Raw genomic sequence first — 15,568 nt, 5'->3', positions numbered from 1 at the left:
GCTGAGAAGGGATTGTGCAAAGCTTTCGTGGGGAGAGGGTGGGTCTTGCGCAGTGCACTGTACTGCTAAGGTCTGCAGGGAACTATTAAGGTTGTCCGTGAGCTGCTGCCTTGAGGGAGAGAATTGTATTTCTAGTAATCTGGCCATGGACCTGCTCCAAGCTGCCTCATTTCCTCTCCTATAGGCCAAGGACCTTTTGACTAATTACCAGACTGGTGTCTTAGAGAACTCTCCCAAGATGGTACTGCTTTTCCACCTGATTGAGGAAAGTGTGAAGCTTGGAGACAAGATCCTTGTGTTCAGGTAGGAAGAGAAATTGCCAAGTGTGTGTCTTTGGTAAAGAGTGATACAACCCCTGCAGAGTGAGACCATCTGGGGTTGCACCAGCCCCCTTTTATCTCCATGCCTCTGCAGCCAGTGCTTCTTGTGAGGACCTTCTTGCATTTCTTCTCTTTCTTAGAGTTTCTTTTTTTATCCAATGCAATTTCTCTGCAAAGAACAATTTGAAACCTTAGGCTAACATTGGAGATCACAGTCTAATCCTTCAAATTGTGACGCAGGCCAAATATGACCTGTGGCCTGTTTTTGTACAGCCTGAGAGCTAGTTTTTACATTTGAAAAGAGTTTTTTTTTGGTTTTGTTTTTTTAAAGAAGCATATGCAGGGAATTCCTTGGTGGTCCAGTGGTTAGGACTCTTGCGATCCCACTGCGGGGCACACGGGTTCGATCCCTGGTCAGGGAACTAAGATCCCATAAGCCACAGGGTGCGGCCAAAAAAAATAAAATAAAAAATTTTTTTAATTAAAATTAAAAAAAGAGAAGCATATGCAGCAGAGACTGTGTGTGGTCTGCAAAGCCGAAAAATATTTACTCTCTGGCCCTTTACAGAAAACGTTTGCTGACCCCTGGTCTAAACTGCATCTATGCCTCCCCAGCCTCTTTTTTTTTTTTCTAAGCTTTGTATATAAGGCCAAATAAATGATGGTTTTTGTTCCAAGTCACATTCTCAGTCTTGCCAGAGCTTTGAGTCCCATCAAGGCCTCACTCCTCAGGGAAACAGACGTAAAGTAGATTGCTTCTCCTTTGTTCCGACTAGATTATGCTCCAGTGAGAGCTAAGTGGCAGGAGCCTGGCTTGGGAGTCTCAGACTGAGGGTTCCCACGTGTAAGATACTTTGAGAGGAAAGCGGTGATTGTAACTTAGGGAGAGCCTAGTGTTACACTGCTTTTATGGATTGGCTTTCTGGATAACTTGGAAGCAACTTAAATGATCTATCTCCTTAGTAAGATCCATAATATTGCCTGTGGCCTATAATTAGATCTAAGGCATATTCATGCAGTGTTGGTTTTTAATGCTGATGCTATTTGTTACTCTGCACTGAGCTAAATCTCAGAATTTTTCAATCGAGGAAGTAATAGGATAGAGAATTTTTTAGTAGGGTGGTGGTAATAAGTGTGTGGATGACTCTACTCCCTTATGAGCTAGGGTGGTTCTTTGTGGGGAGTAGGATGTGGGAGCTCCCACTGTCAGAGGGGAGCCTATTGAGGTGGGCCTATTGGGGAACAAGATTCCCTTAGGTCCAGGAGCCTTCTGAACCAAATGTGTCCCTTTCAGCCAGAGCCTTTCCACCTTGGCTTTAATCGAGGAGTTCCTAGGCAAACGAGAAGCGCCCTGTCTACCTGGTGCTGAGGGGCAAGGAGTACAGAAGTGGGTTCGAAACGTCAGCTACTTCCGTGAGTTCATTGCTGCTTTCTTCCTGGAGCCTTGGCAAGGTCTGCTAAGAGTTTCCTTTCCCTCTCTCTCTTCTTCTCTTCTTCTACTCCATTCACCATCACATGAACAAGAATATCTGTGATTGACTAAGGAGCAGAGAGACACTAAGAGCGAGCTGCTTTGTGTGAGGCACTGTCCTGGGCTGGGAAGCTTAAGCCAGATAGGGGGAGTGCAAAGATGTAGAAGACATATGCCTTGTCATCATCCGAGGTGCAGCAACTCAAGGGCAGATTCAAAGTAGCACTGATTGATTGCCCTCATGGGGGTTCTAAGGAGGACAGAATCATCATGGTGAGGATGGTTGGAGAAGGCTTCCTGGAGGAGGTGGGACTTGCACTAGACTTGCAGAGATGGGGAGAATTTGAATATACAGAGCTGGTGTGGCCCAAAGATCATCTTAGGCAGAAGGAACAAAGTGAACACAGCCTAGATCATGTATTCAAATTGGGGGAGATGGTGTCCCTAAGGGGGTGAAAATTGGTTCTCGAGGAGACAAAAAAAATCTTAACTTTTTAAAAGTATAAAGCACAAATATGTATATAATGAATAAACATATACAGTATATCTGTGGTGTTAAAATTTTATGGAGGGCATGGTGATTGGGAAAAAATGTGTAAAAAGCCTCCTTAATGGGGTGGTAATGAAAAAAAAGTTGAGAAATATTGACTTCAGAGACTTATTGACCAGATATTGACATTTGGGCCAGTTAATTCTTTGTTGTAGGGGGCTGTACTTTGCATTGTAGGATGTTTAGCAGCATCTCTGTTCTCTACTCACTAGATGGCAGTAGCATCCACACCGTTATAACAACCCAAACTGTCTCCAAACATTGCCACATGTTCCCTGTGGGGTAGCAGGGTGGGGAAATCTTGTTGAGAAGCCCTGGCCTAAAGGAAGGATTTAGAGAAATGGAGGTTCAGGGGATGGTGATGAGACTCCAGCACAGGAGCTAGCCTGGATCCTTGTGTTGACTATAGGCTTGTGCAGTGAGTCAGTGCTGAGCTTTTTTGTGCTTGGAAATTGTGGGAACTCAAGTTGAAAGGTAGGTTGGGGTGTTGATTGAGGGAGCCTCTAATACTAAGCAATTAAACTAATGCTTCCTACATTGGTAGTAATTCAGTTCTCCATGTAGTATTTCATACCCTTAGCTTTGCTCTTTTCTCTGCTTTACTGTAGGTGGCAAATGTCACCCCTCTTCCCTTATTCATGCTTCTTAACTGAAGCTTACCTTTTCTCTTTCTTTTGAGCTTCCCTCTTTTCACTCATATGTCCCATCCCACTGCTCCAGTTCTATTTTTTTTATGTCTCCTTCGAGCAACTTCTTAGCCTTAGGAGCTTGTTAACAATGTGGATTCCTGCGTGGGGGAGGAACATCATCCATATCAAAACACAAAACCCTTGGTCCTTTTGCAGTCACTAAGATTCACAGGACTGAGGCAGAGCAGTTACCTTAAGCCAGTGTTTATCAGGCTTCCTTAACTAGGGTGATTCTTTTGTACTCTGAAGTCTAGGAACCTTGGCCTTAGAATTGACCCAAGATACTAAAGGGAAAAACACAGTTTATAGTCTTTGTTGCACATGTGAATCACTTGGGGGTATTTTAAAATTATAGATGCCTGGGTCTCATGGTAGATCCCCACGGAATGTCCAGGGTGTGGAATCTGAGCACTGTAGTGTGTGTTTGTTTTGTTTTAAACACATTTGCCCATTGATTTTGCTGTATACCACTGCCCTCATCTGTCCATTTCTTGTGTATTTCCTTCTGTCCTAGGGCTAGATGGTAGCACCCCTGCCTTTGAGAGGGAGCGGCTCATTAATCAGTTCAATGATCCCAGCAACCTCACCACCTGGCTGTTCCTTCTCTCCACAAGGTGAGTGGATCCTGAGAGGGGAGGTCAGAGGACTGCATTCAGGGCATTTGGCTGCATGGGCAGGTACCACAAAGGCTTGTCCAAGTTCTGTCAGAAGAAATCTCCTCAGGTTTGTGACTTGTTCTTGAGGTCAGAGAGGGGACCCCAGAAAGAAATTGTGTTAGAAGGGCAATTATGATAGTGTCATGAATTTCTTTGAGACCTTCATTCACAATGGTCATAATTATCTTTTCTCTCAGGACGGTTCTGAGGCTTAGATGATGTGATGAATGTGAGAGTGCTTTAATAAGTAGAAAGTGTAATATAACTGTAAAAGGCTGATGGCATTATTTGTCTCATGCCAAGCAACTTGAAGGCTGTGCTGCCTTCTGCCATCAGAATGCCCTTGATAGGGTATGAACCAGTCATTCTCCTAAGCTGTTAGACTAAACACATCAGAAACATTGGTACGCAGACATTTCCCCTCAGCCAGTGACATCACTCTGGGGCCAAGATATGGGCCTTTACTCATCACAGAGGGGTGGGAGGGTGGGTTTTCTTTCTGAGCTGGTAGGTACTTCCATGTTGGACTTTTCAGGGCATACTTTTCAGTGCTTGAGGAATGCACTGTTCATTAGCAGAATCATTCAGTATATTCTGCTTAGGATAAAGAGGATAATATCGGGGTAGGAGTCACAGAAGGTAAAACCAATTTGAAAACTATCTTTAAAACTAAAGGTTCTGTGATTATTGGCTTGTGTTTTAAAGGGCTGGGTGCTTGGGCGTGAATCTGATTGGTGCCAACCGAGTGGTGGTGTTTGATGCTTCCTGGAACCCTTGCCATGATGCTCAGGCAGTATGTCGGGTATACCGTTATGGCCAGAAAAAGCCCTGTCACATCTATCGCCTTGTGGCTGATTTCACCCTCGAAAAGAAGATCTATGACCGTCAGATTTCCAAGCAGGGCATGTCAGGTGGGCCATCTTCCAGGCTCAGAAGAGGCACATTTATATAGGCTACCACTCTAATTGTATCAAGAGTGGGAGGGGAGGGGGGCAGGATGTGGAAACACAGACAGGCTTTCAGTCATAGAAAGCTAGCAGTTCCTTCCATCTCGTTCTGATTCAAATAATTGCTTAAGAGGGAATTTACTTCAAATTGTTGAAGATGGGTTTCATGATAAGAGCTGAGCTGGTTATGCCATTTTCTCTTAACATATTTCTGTTTCATGAGGGCCTCAGACCTGCTCTTTGACTTTCAGATACGGGGTGGCCTGAGATGGTTTAGATATTAGTAACAATTATGCCACCCACAACCTTTCTTCCAATATTTGTAGCTGTGCTTTTGCAGTTTTCTTTGCTGTGAACTGACTTTCTCCATTCTTCTCCCTTCTAGATAGGGTCGTGGATGATCTCAATCCAATGCTGAACTTTACTCGAAAGGAGGTGGAGAACCTACTGCACTTTGTTGAGAAGGAGCCAGCTCCCCAAGCATCCTTGAACATAAAGGGGATCAAGGAGCCAGTCCTGCAACTTGCCTGTCTGAAATACCCTCACCTCATCACCAAGGTAAGACCCTGGTATGCATGTGTCCCAGTATTGCACTCTCCACTGAGGGAGGCTTGTCTGGCAAGCTTGTTTCCTTCATCCAAAGTTTTGTTTCATGCAGACAACTTGAATTCATCTGCTTCTTTTCCTTGCCCCAGACAGTCCCCCTCCCCTCTCCAAACCACCTATCCTATCCTAGTCTCATCCTAGGAGTGTGAGCTCAGTCATGAGAATAATTTGGCCGTTGTGAGTTTTCCTAGCAGAAAGAGAGGGGGAAAAGTTCTGAAAATATAGTCTGGTAATTCTCTGAACTCTCCCATTCTTTTGATATGGAAGGCAGACTTAGGTTGTCCAAAGCTGGTGCTAGGTTAGAGTTGAGAATTTATGCTGCTGACAGGAAGACAGTAAACCCGCCTGTGTGTCTGTGAGCAGGCTCTTTGCTAAGTACTGGAGACAGCCAGCCATTTCTTGGTTTCAAAGTAAGGCTTATTGTATGTCACAAAGACTGGTAATTAAATCAACATCCTCCTGTGTCCCCAGGAGCCTTTTGAGCATGAGTCATTGCTCCTTAACCGAAAGGATCACAAGCTGACCAAAGCTGAGAAAAAAGCAGCAAAGAAAAGCTACGAGGAAGACAAACGTACATCGGTCCCCTACACCCGCCCATCATATGCTCAGTATTACCCCGCCAGTGACCAGAGCCTGACCAGCATCCCTGCCTTCAGTCAGAGAAACTGGTGAGTCACTGAAAAGGGAGGAAGGTTTGCTGCTGGGCCAGGGCCAAGCCTTTCAACTGGTTCCTTTTTTAAATAAAGGGAGACCCTACAACTTGCTCTTTGGCTGCTGTGAACTGAGAGGTTCTGCTCTTGGATGAGGTGCTGAAGCAGTTCAGCAGCCCTGGTGTTTTAAGCAGGTCTGGCTGGAAGAGTGAGCTGCTTTGCTTGTGACTCAGGAGAGTCCCTCTGGACTCCCGAGGAGATGCAGCTTCCCATAACACAAATGCCCAGCCCTCCCACACAGCTGCTTCCTATCTGCAGCACCTTGGTGCTAGCCCTCACTTAGCAGCGAAGTTCAAGAGTGAAGGCCAGGTCTAATGTGGGTCTTGGATTGCAGTCAGGGAATTCTGCTGTTCCTAATGGGATTTCATTCTGTGTCCGCCTTATTCCTGAGCAAAAAATCTTTTTCTTGAGTACAGCTTCCAGAACTATTAAGAATAGGAACAACATGGAAGCCAATTGCTAGGTGGGAGAAAAGCTCTTTGTAGGAAATTATAGTTAGCTCTGTTTTTTTTTCCTCGTTACAAGACAAAGTGCCTCATAGCCTTTATCAGATCAGCTTCCTGATTGCCTGGTTTGCATTTTTACATTATTTGATTATCTTGAATTAAAGATAATTATTTTGAGAGGGATAGATTTAAGAATTGTTTCTTTTGACTATTCCATGTTTAAAAAAAATAAACTTGTCAAATGAGTTTCTAAAGGAACTGAAGCCATGTAAGATTTTATGTAAGACTAAATTTTGGTGAGTAAATTTGCTACTTTTTATGTATAAGATGCTTTCAAGTAGAAAATTGCCATGTTTCAAAGCCTTCAAACTTTATTTCTGTGTCATTTTCCAAGATACTGTTGCCTGAGTATGTTCTTCTCTCGTCCTCCACCCCTTTTATCTCTTTTCTGGGCTTTTCCTTGTAATAGCAGGAATGGACTAAGTCTGAACCCAGTAGGAGAAAAGCCATATGGAGGGAAGATGTGACAAATGAGCTGGGCTGTGAGGAGATTTCAGCTCCTTTTCTGGCCCAACTCTGGCCCTGTGGGAGGCATTGGCCTCTCACAGCATTTGATGAGCCATCCCACGATCCTGCTGATTCCTTATCCTGTCTGGGTACATGTGAGGGGGCCTTTCCACCCAAATTCCTAGCCTTAGCCCCTGCAGAGTATGGGGCTTAGGCTAGATTCCTGTTACCCTTCTGACTTCTTATCCTGAGAAGAGTCCCATTGATATCTGAGCAGGGCCCCCAGCTCCTGCATAGCCACCCTGGGCAGGCATTGCGGAAGTGGGTCCCAGATCCTGGTGAGCTTGCTGTGCTACCTGGCCTATCTCAGAATGATGGCATCCACAGGGCCCCAGGGGTTGCCCAAAGGCAACCTGAGAGCAGTGTGACTGAGGAGACATGCAGACCTACTCCAACAGCAGTGGTGTGTTCTTTTATGTGCCAGTCTTCAGTCAGATGAGGAAGAGCATACCAGTCCAAGAGGCTCTCTTTCTCTGAACTAAAGACCAAAGATGCAGACTTCAGAAAGCTTAGAGACAGGGGCTTTATTTCAGAAACCTTAAATAAGGAGTAGCTTTCTCAAGGTACCAACATCCAATTGAAAGGAAGGTGAAAAGTGAGGAATGCATCACTGACCACAGGATAACATTTTGGCACTTTGGTAGTAAGAGATGCACAACCGGTACTCAGGCTGGCCATGGCTCTGTGCCATGTAGAAGCCCAACTTCTGTGCACGGTGTTTTGCCTGCTGCTGCTTTTGTGGTGGCTGTGACTTTAGGGGCACTTTGGGGATTGGCCCTGGGAGAAGTCCATTGAAAAGTAATTCAGAAGAGAGAGGTGTCTGCATTACTTATTGAAACTTGAGATTTCAGAGGGTAATGATGGTTAAAGTTGGATAGATGGTCTCAAGACCACCAGAACATGTGATGTCACATGGCCCTATTTTCTTGGGTTAGTGAGAAAATTCCACCCATCTATCTTCAAATTAGTATGCACCGTGTTCTGAAGAACTTCCCCCCTACTTAATGCCTCTTTGCCTCTACCTGACTTCCAAGGACAAATTCCTTCCAAGGACGAATTCCTAATTTATGTAGACAGTCCAAATTCTAGAGGAGCAGATGTCACCTCACATTTCCAAAAAGGCATTATTCCACTGACACTGATTCTTCTTAGACTCTGAGAGGCGTTATCCCTTGCTGTCTCTGTCTCCTCTCTGTCTCAGCCCTGCCTCTAGTCTCCTTTTGAATTTACCATACCCTGCAGGTTCTTTTGATCCTTCTCTCAGCAGCATCTGAGGCTGTAGAATGGGGAAGTCTGGAGAGGCTCAGCAGTCTTTGCAGAAAGATAAGTAAGGGCTGTTCTGCCAAACTTCCTTAGTGTGCTTCTCTTTCTCTCCTAGGCAGCCAACACTGAAGAGTGATGAGAAGCCAGTGGCCAGTGTTCGTCCTGTACAGTCCACCCCAATCCCCATGATGCCACGGCATGTCCCACTGGGAGGTAGTGTAAGCTCTGCCTCCAGCACAAATCCAGCTATGAACTTCCCAATCAACTACCTGCAACGTGCGGGAGTCCTTGTGCAGAAGGTGGTCACCACAACAGGTTGGGAGCTCCTGAGTTCTCTTCCAGGGTGCTGTCCCTTTTAAAATTACTTTGTTCATTCAGGAAGTATTTATTAAACAATGTTTGCATTCTGGGCCATACTACATTGGCACTCTAGGTAAAAATAGAGAAGGCAGCAGTCCCTGATCTTGAAGAATTTGCATTCTAATGAAATGTCTTAAGAATAGCAACACGGAACTGGGTTTTCTTGAATGTGGTGGGTGGGATGGACTCTGAACACTGCAGAGATTGTGGAAATGTCACTGGACATAGGGTTGGTCTTCAGAGAGAGGTGTGAATGTGTTGAGTCGTGCCTGACTTGTAGGGTCAGGTGGGTATGAAGGACAGCTCTCAACCTCTTTAGTTAAAAGACCTAAATGTCGCTTGCTTCTTTCTTTGTAAGTTTAATGTAGATCGAGCATGATGGACCAGTGGTAGGAGCTGGGCAGCCCATCCGTCCCTGCAATTGATTCTGTGGTTCAGGGTAATTGGGAAGGAAAGCATTTCATGATGCTGTTTTTCATCTTGTTATCTAGAAATACTCATAATACATTTTCATGAAAACATCTTAATTGGGTTTTTTGAGTATGAAAATAATAGCTGTTCATTGTAAAAAAAAAAAAATTTGAAACAAATTAAAAACAAAGAGAGAGGCTCTCAGGACTTCCCTGGTGGTCCAGTGGTTAAAACTCCACGCTTCCACTGCAGGGGGTGTGGTTTCAATCCCTGGTCGGGGAACTAAGATCCCACATGCCCTGTGGCACAGCCAAAAAAAAGAGAGAGCCTCTCATAATCCTGTTTCTCTGCTGATTCTTGAAAATGCTCTTTCTCTTCATAGTGACAGGAGCAGCAGATACATGCAAATAGCTTAGGGAGGGAGAAACAAAAATAGAAATAAACATTTGAACTGAAACTTTTTCTAAACCAAAAACTCTATGATTTTTAAATTAAATCAAGGAAAATTGATCAGAAAGATGATCAGATTTCTAAAAAGTTTCTTGTTTTCACAGTATTCTTTGTTTAGACAGTTGTGAGAGGCCCTGCTGGTTTCAAAACTTCCTTGGTTCTGACCTCTGCTCCACTGAGATGCTTTAGGGAAACCATTGAGGAACAGGGGTGGATGTGGACTTTGCATTTTATTTCCCTCCTTCAGTCAGGCCCCACGTAATCTAAATCTGAGGTCTGTTGTCTCCACTAGATATTGTTATTCCTGGACTCAACAGCTCCACAGATGTACAGGCAAGAATTAATGCTGGTGAGAGCATCCACATCATCCGTGGGACAAAAGGTGAGAGCCTGACCAAAGGGCTTATTCCCTACCTTTGGTTGAGAGTGGTGGGCTGGCAAGCAAAATAAATACGTATGGTTTGAGCTAGAGAGAAGATAGGAATCATCCTATAGGAGTGTAACACGTGGGGGAAACATGAGAAAATGACATTTCTAGGAGCTTAGCCGAGTTGGGGTGGGCTCAAAGGATATCTGTCAGTGGCTTAAAAGAAAGGAGTTAGGGTCCCTGCATTCCTATATTTTGCCATCGTTTTTATGGAGAATCTTGGAGTGGGTTTGGATACACACAGTGTTTTGTATTGGTCTCATCCTATCAATAGTATCAGCTAGGAATGCCTGGGGCACTCATCCAGTCCTGTAGTACTTGTGGCAAGCCCCCACATACATTTCCCCAGAGCCAGTGTTGTGGCTAGACCAGACCTTGTTGTTCTTATTATGATTGCAAGATGCACCTCAGCAACAATCATCAAGGAACTTTGAATAAACAAGGTTTACTACTCACAGGTCCTGTGGGGTACATGGCACACTCAAGGGCCACACAGGAAGGTTGTGGGTAGAGAGAGAGAGAAAGAGATTGTGGACCTGGGTCTCTATCTTTATTAGGGTCCAAGAGTGGGGTGGCTAGGGTTTCGCAGGTTCACTCTTTATTGGTGAATTTATTTATGTTTTTGGCCACGCCATGCAGCTCGTGGGATCTTAATTCCGCAACCAGGGATCAAACTTGTTCCCCCTGCAGTGGAAGCACAGAGTCCTAACCACTGAACCACCAGGGAAGTCCCTTGGTGAATTTAAAACATAAGAATGGGAATTAGTGTGTGGGAAGGGAAGAGCGAGCTCACTCAAGGGTTAGTTACCTAGGTTACCTCAGGCTTTCTAAAAAGGAACTTCTCAAGGGAGGGAGCAGCCTGGTTCCTTACCTAGTAGTTTAGCTAGTAGCTGTGCCGTACAGCTGGCAGTTTGTTTACCCAAGATGGATGTCTTTGAAATGGATGTCTGAGCAGTCAAAGGCTTAATGTCTAGCACTTACACTACACACAGGGAGGCCAGAATCAGAGGGAATGAGCTGTGGAATGGGTTATAAGCCAACATGTTTATTGTTGTGCCGTCTTACCTACTTGCTTAGAGTGGGGTGGACGTCTCTGATTAGAAAATGTAGTGGGTGGATGAATAAGTATACCTGGGTTGCATGACAGAATTTTCCAGTGTGGCCATTTGAAAAGTCCACTGCCTCTGGCCTCCTTATGGAGTTCTCCAGATGAGATTGCTGGAGAAATCTGGGCTGGATGGTGTTAGGACACAGCTGAAGCCTATCTTTCATGTCAGCCTCTGCTGTGTGAGGCTCCCCAAGGGTCTTTGTTTAGTAAGGAGATTTTGCCCTGGCCTCTGTTGGGTTAAAGTACTTTTAGTTTCAGGGAAAAGATGCCATGAAATACATGACACCCAGAGAAGGTCATATGTAGCCCCCTTACTGGGTTCTTCCTGGCCTAGAGCAGGGGTATGCAAACTGTGGGCCACGGACCAGATCATGCCTGCTTCCTGTTACTGTACCTCTGAGCCAAGAATGGGTTTTACATTTTCAACCATTTTCAATTGGTTGAAAAAAAAATCAAAAGTATAGTATTCTGTGATGTGAAAGCGATATGAAATTCACATTTCAGTGTCCATAAATAAAGACCTTTGGAGCATAGCTACACCCAGCTGTCATGTTACAGCAGCAGAGTAGTTGCAACAGAGACCTTATGGCTCACAGAGCCAAAAATATTTACTAACTGACCCTTTAAGAAAAAGTTTTTTGACCTCTGGCCAAGAGGCAGCCCTACCAAGAGATAGATCAAATGACATGCTCAAGACCAAGGAAAGGTTGACTAGTGCTGTGTAGGAATAGAATACCCATCTTGAATTATTCCTGCCAAGGGAGGGGTGTTATTGAGGAAATAAGGCTCCTTCCAGATCAAGAGGACCTGGGCCAGGACAGAAGGAGCCAATTTACTCTCTTTCACAGCACCCTATTTATTTCCTCCATTGCATTTAACCTTTCCTGATATTTTCTAGTATAACTGTCTATCTCCCCCTCTAGAGTTAAGCTCCGTGAGACAGGGCCCTTTTCTGTCTTGTGTACTTCAGTGTCTAGAACAGTGTCTGGTATATGGTAGTCACGCAGTCAGTGTTTGTGGAATAAGTGAGTAATATTGGATCCACAGCTCAGTCATCCCACTCCTCATTTCAGGGATATTGAGAGAGGATGTGACACCAGTTTTATAGCTGTTTCTGAGCCCACAGTGCCCAGGCCTGGAGTTTCCCAGGGTTGGCTGTATTGCATGTCTGCTCCTAACAGTCTTCCTCATGTTTCTTCTTAGGGACATACATCCGTACCAGTGATGGGCGAATCTTTGCTGTCCGGGCGACTGGCAAACCAAAGGCCCCTGAAGATGGTCAGATGGCTGCCTCAGGTATAGTGGCTTCTACTTTCCGTTGACCTACATGGCATTTTTTGGGGGGTTTGGTTTGTAATTAATTTATTTTTTGAATAGATAATGTGTACATGGTTCACAATTCAAAGGGTACAAGAAGGGGTAAAGTGAAAAGTAAGTTTTTCTTCCTTCATACTCCCAGCCATCCATTGCTCCTTCCTGGAGGTGCTACTCCTGTTTTGTTTGGTTTGTTTGTTTGTTTTATAGATTTATTTATTTTTATTTATTTATTTTTGGCTGCGTTGGGTCTTTGTTTCTGCTCGCGGGCTTTCTCTAGTTGCAGCAAGTGGGAGCCACTCTTTGCCACGGTGCGTGGGCCCCTCATTGCAGTGGCCTCTCCCGTTGCAGAGCACGGGCTCGGTGCGCAGGCCCCATCAGTTGTGGCATGCAGGCTCAGCAGTTGTGGCCCTCGGGCTCCAGAGCACAGGCTCAGCAGTTGTGGCACACAGGCCTAGCTGCTCTGTGGCATGTGGAATCCTCCCAGACCAGGGCTCGAACCCATGTTCCCTGCATTGGCAGGCAGATTCCCAACCACTGTGCCACCAGGGAAGTCCCTCCTGTTGTTGTTTTGTTTTGTTTTGTTTTAAAAGATATTCTATACATACACATGGTACAGGGATATGTATGTGCGCACGTGTGTATCTGTGTATATTAAAAAAATGTATATATGTATATAACTTTTCTTTGCATTTTTAAAACAAATGCTAATTTACTGTAATATACTGTTTGATCTTTTCTTCGTTCACTAGTGTATCTCAGTGCTTGTTCCTTATCCTTTCTTTAAATGTTCCTCAGTGAAGCTTTGCACAAGATGCAGTTAGATGGGTATAATACAGTGCATTACCGAGTTCCCTGTCCCTGGACATTTAGATTGTTGTGCTCCACCATTACAGTACTGGTTCACAGTCATATGGGTGTATCTATAGGAAAAATTCCTAGAAGTGGGATTTGCCACATCAAAGAGTATATGTGTGGCACATTAACAATGTTAGGAACTCTTGCAAAAGTCCCCTCTGTGGGAGTGGTTCTCACTTATCCTCCCACCATGAGGTATGAGGGTATGAGAGCTAGATTGCTCTCGTTCTCAGCTTTTATCATGGAAATTGAGAGACATGCAGACAAGTTGAAAGAACAGCACTGTGAGCACCCATGTATCCTGCAGCTAGATCCAATGACTGTTATCATTCTCATAAACTTTCTTCTCTCTCCTCCTTCCTATTATTTGAACTATTTGTAAGCTGAAGACATCATGTCATTTCATCCCTAAATATTTCAGCACACATTTGCTAAGATTAAGGACATACTCCTCCTAGTCACAAAACCATTATCGCACTAAAAAGAGTTAACAATTCCATAATATTCCCTACTAGTCAGGCCATTTTCAGATTTCCCAGTTGCCCCATTCACTTTCATGGCCATGGATTTTGTTTTGTTTTTAACCAGGATGGACTGCTTTTTGAACTTCATTTTCCTCTTTTCTCCCATCCTGGTCACTGACCATCTTTGCCCCCAGAAGGAGTGTGACTAAAAGAATATCTTTCAGCATTTCATATCCTTTATTTCATAGGATCCAGCTTGGTGGAGTTTTACGGGGAACTGGGGTACAGAGAAGTTACATGTCTTTGCATGGATAGACTTGTTTCCTAGATCAAAGGACTTCTTTCTTTGTGATTGGGAAAAATTGACTGGGTGATGTTGTTTGCACATCAAACTATTTGAATTTGGGGGACCACAGGACAGGATTTTTTTTTTTAATGGAATCTTGTCTTACACCCGCCTTCTCTCCCTGACCGTTCTGGTTCTCAGTTACCTACATTTCGTCCCCAGGTTCCCAGGGGCCTTCTCTCGAGTCTACAAGCAACGGCAGACACAGTGCCTCATCACCCAAAGCCCCCGACCCTGAGGGGCTGGCCAGGCCTGTCTCTCCAGACAGCCCGGAGATCATCAGTGAGCTCCAGCAGTATGCAGATGTGGCTGCTGCCCGGGAATCCCGTCAGAGCTCCCCAAGCTCCAATGCTGCCCTGCCTGGCCCCCCAGCTCAACTTGTGGACAGCAGTGCTGTTCCTGGGACAGCTCTTGGGACTGAACCTAGACATGGGGGTCATTGCCTCAATAGTTCCCTCTTGGTGACCGGCCAGCCCTGTGGTGACAGGCACCCAGTGTTGGACTTAAGGGGCCACAAGCGAAAGTTGGCCACACCACCTGCTGCCCAGGAGTCAGCCCGCCGGCGGTCCAGGAAGGGCCATCTGCCAGCCCCCGTGCAGCCGTATGAACACGGGTATCCAGTTTCTGGCGGGTTTGCCATGCCACCCGTCTCCTTAAACCATAACCTCACCCCACCCTTCACCTCCCAGGCTGGGGAGAATTCCCTGTTTATGGGCAGTACCCCCTCCTACTACCAGCTGTCCAATTTGCTGGCAGATGCCCGCCTGGTGTTTCCAGTGACTACTGACCCTCTGGTGCCAGCAGGCCCCGTCAGTTCCTCTTCCACGGCTACCTCAGTCACTGCCAGCAACCCCTCCTTCATGCTCAACCCCTCTGTACCAGGGATACTACCCAGCTACTCACTCCCATTCTCACAGCCACTCCTGTCCGAGCCGAGGATGTTTGCGCCTTTTCCTTCCCCTGTCTTGCCCAGCAACCTTTCACGGGGCATGTCTGTCTACCCAGGCTACATATCCCCACATGCAGGCTACCCAGCTGGCGGCCTTCTCCGGTCCCAGGTGCCTCCATTTGACTCTCATGAGGTTGCTGAGGTGGGGTTCAGCTCCAATGATGATGAGGATAAGGACGATGATGTAATAGAGGTCACTGGGAAATAGCTGGGGAGCCCCTCTGCAGCTCACTCGGGGCCCCAGCAGGTTGCCCACCAAGATGGAAGGCAGCAATCTGGGCTTTCTGAGAATAGGGCACTTGGCAGGAGGGAAAGAAAGAGGACAAAGAAGGGTGGTTGACCATAGGTGGCAGGGCTCTGTTGCTGTTTAACAAAAGAGGCAAAAATAATCCAACAGAGCAGCAATAGTGGGAAATCAGGGACCTAAAACAGGAATGGAGAGGCAGGGCAGTCTGCCTCTCTTCCTGCCTGCCTTGCTTATGCTGTCTGCTTGCTTGCTTGCCCGTCTGAGGGTAGATGCTCACATCCCATTTCTGTCTTTGGGAACATTCTCTCCCGAGAGAGCTGCCTTACTGGGTGATTTAGCTTGGCCTGGAGAGGGAAGGGGAGGGAGGGAGGGTAAGAGAAGAAGGGTAGGCAGACTGAGATTCCACGTG

At 45.7% G+C, this 15,568-nt stretch overlaps 1 protein-coding gene across 2 annotated transcripts in view; it reads left to right on the top strand.

Moving 5' to 3' along the window:
* RAD54L2 (RAD54 like 2) overlaps nt 1–15,559 on the top strand; it is an 87,689-nt gene extending 72,130 nt beyond the window's left edge. The window contains exons 5-14 of one of the 2 annotated variants that reach the window (XM_032647466.1): nt 185–303; nt 1,615–1,733; nt 3,545–3,644; nt 4,392–4,597; nt 5,019–5,191; nt 5,711–5,907; nt 8,341–8,540; nt 9,739–9,828; nt 12,185–12,277; nt 14,126–15,559. In XM_032647466.1, coding sequence (XP_032503357.1) covers nt 185–303; nt 1,615–1,733; nt 3,545–3,644; nt 4,392–4,597; nt 5,019–5,191; nt 5,711–5,907; nt 8,341–8,540; nt 9,739–9,828; nt 12,185–12,277; nt 14,126–15,120 — 2,292 coding nt within the window. In that variant the 3' untranslated portion in view covers nt 15,121–15,559. The remainder of the gene's footprint in view (nt 1–184; nt 304–1,614; nt 1,734–3,544; nt 3,645–4,391; nt 4,598–5,018; nt 5,192–5,710; nt 5,908–8,340; nt 8,541–9,738; nt 9,829–12,184; nt 12,278–14,125) is intronic. The other variant, XM_032647465.1, reaches the window with a different exon arrangement.
* Nucleotides 15,560–15,568: the final 9 nt, after the last annotated feature.

The sequence above is a fragment of the Phocoena sinus genome, chromosome 11, assembly GCF_008692025.1.
Source record: "Phocoena sinus isolate mPhoSin1 chromosome 11, mPhoSin1.pri, whole genome shotgun sequence".
NCBI classification, from domain to species: Eukaryota; Metazoa; Chordata; class Mammalia; order Artiodactyla; family Phocoenidae; genus Phocoena; species Phocoena sinus.
The sequence above is the reverse complement of the archived record's forward strand: the minus strand, read 5'-3'. Positions and strand labels throughout refer to the sequence as shown.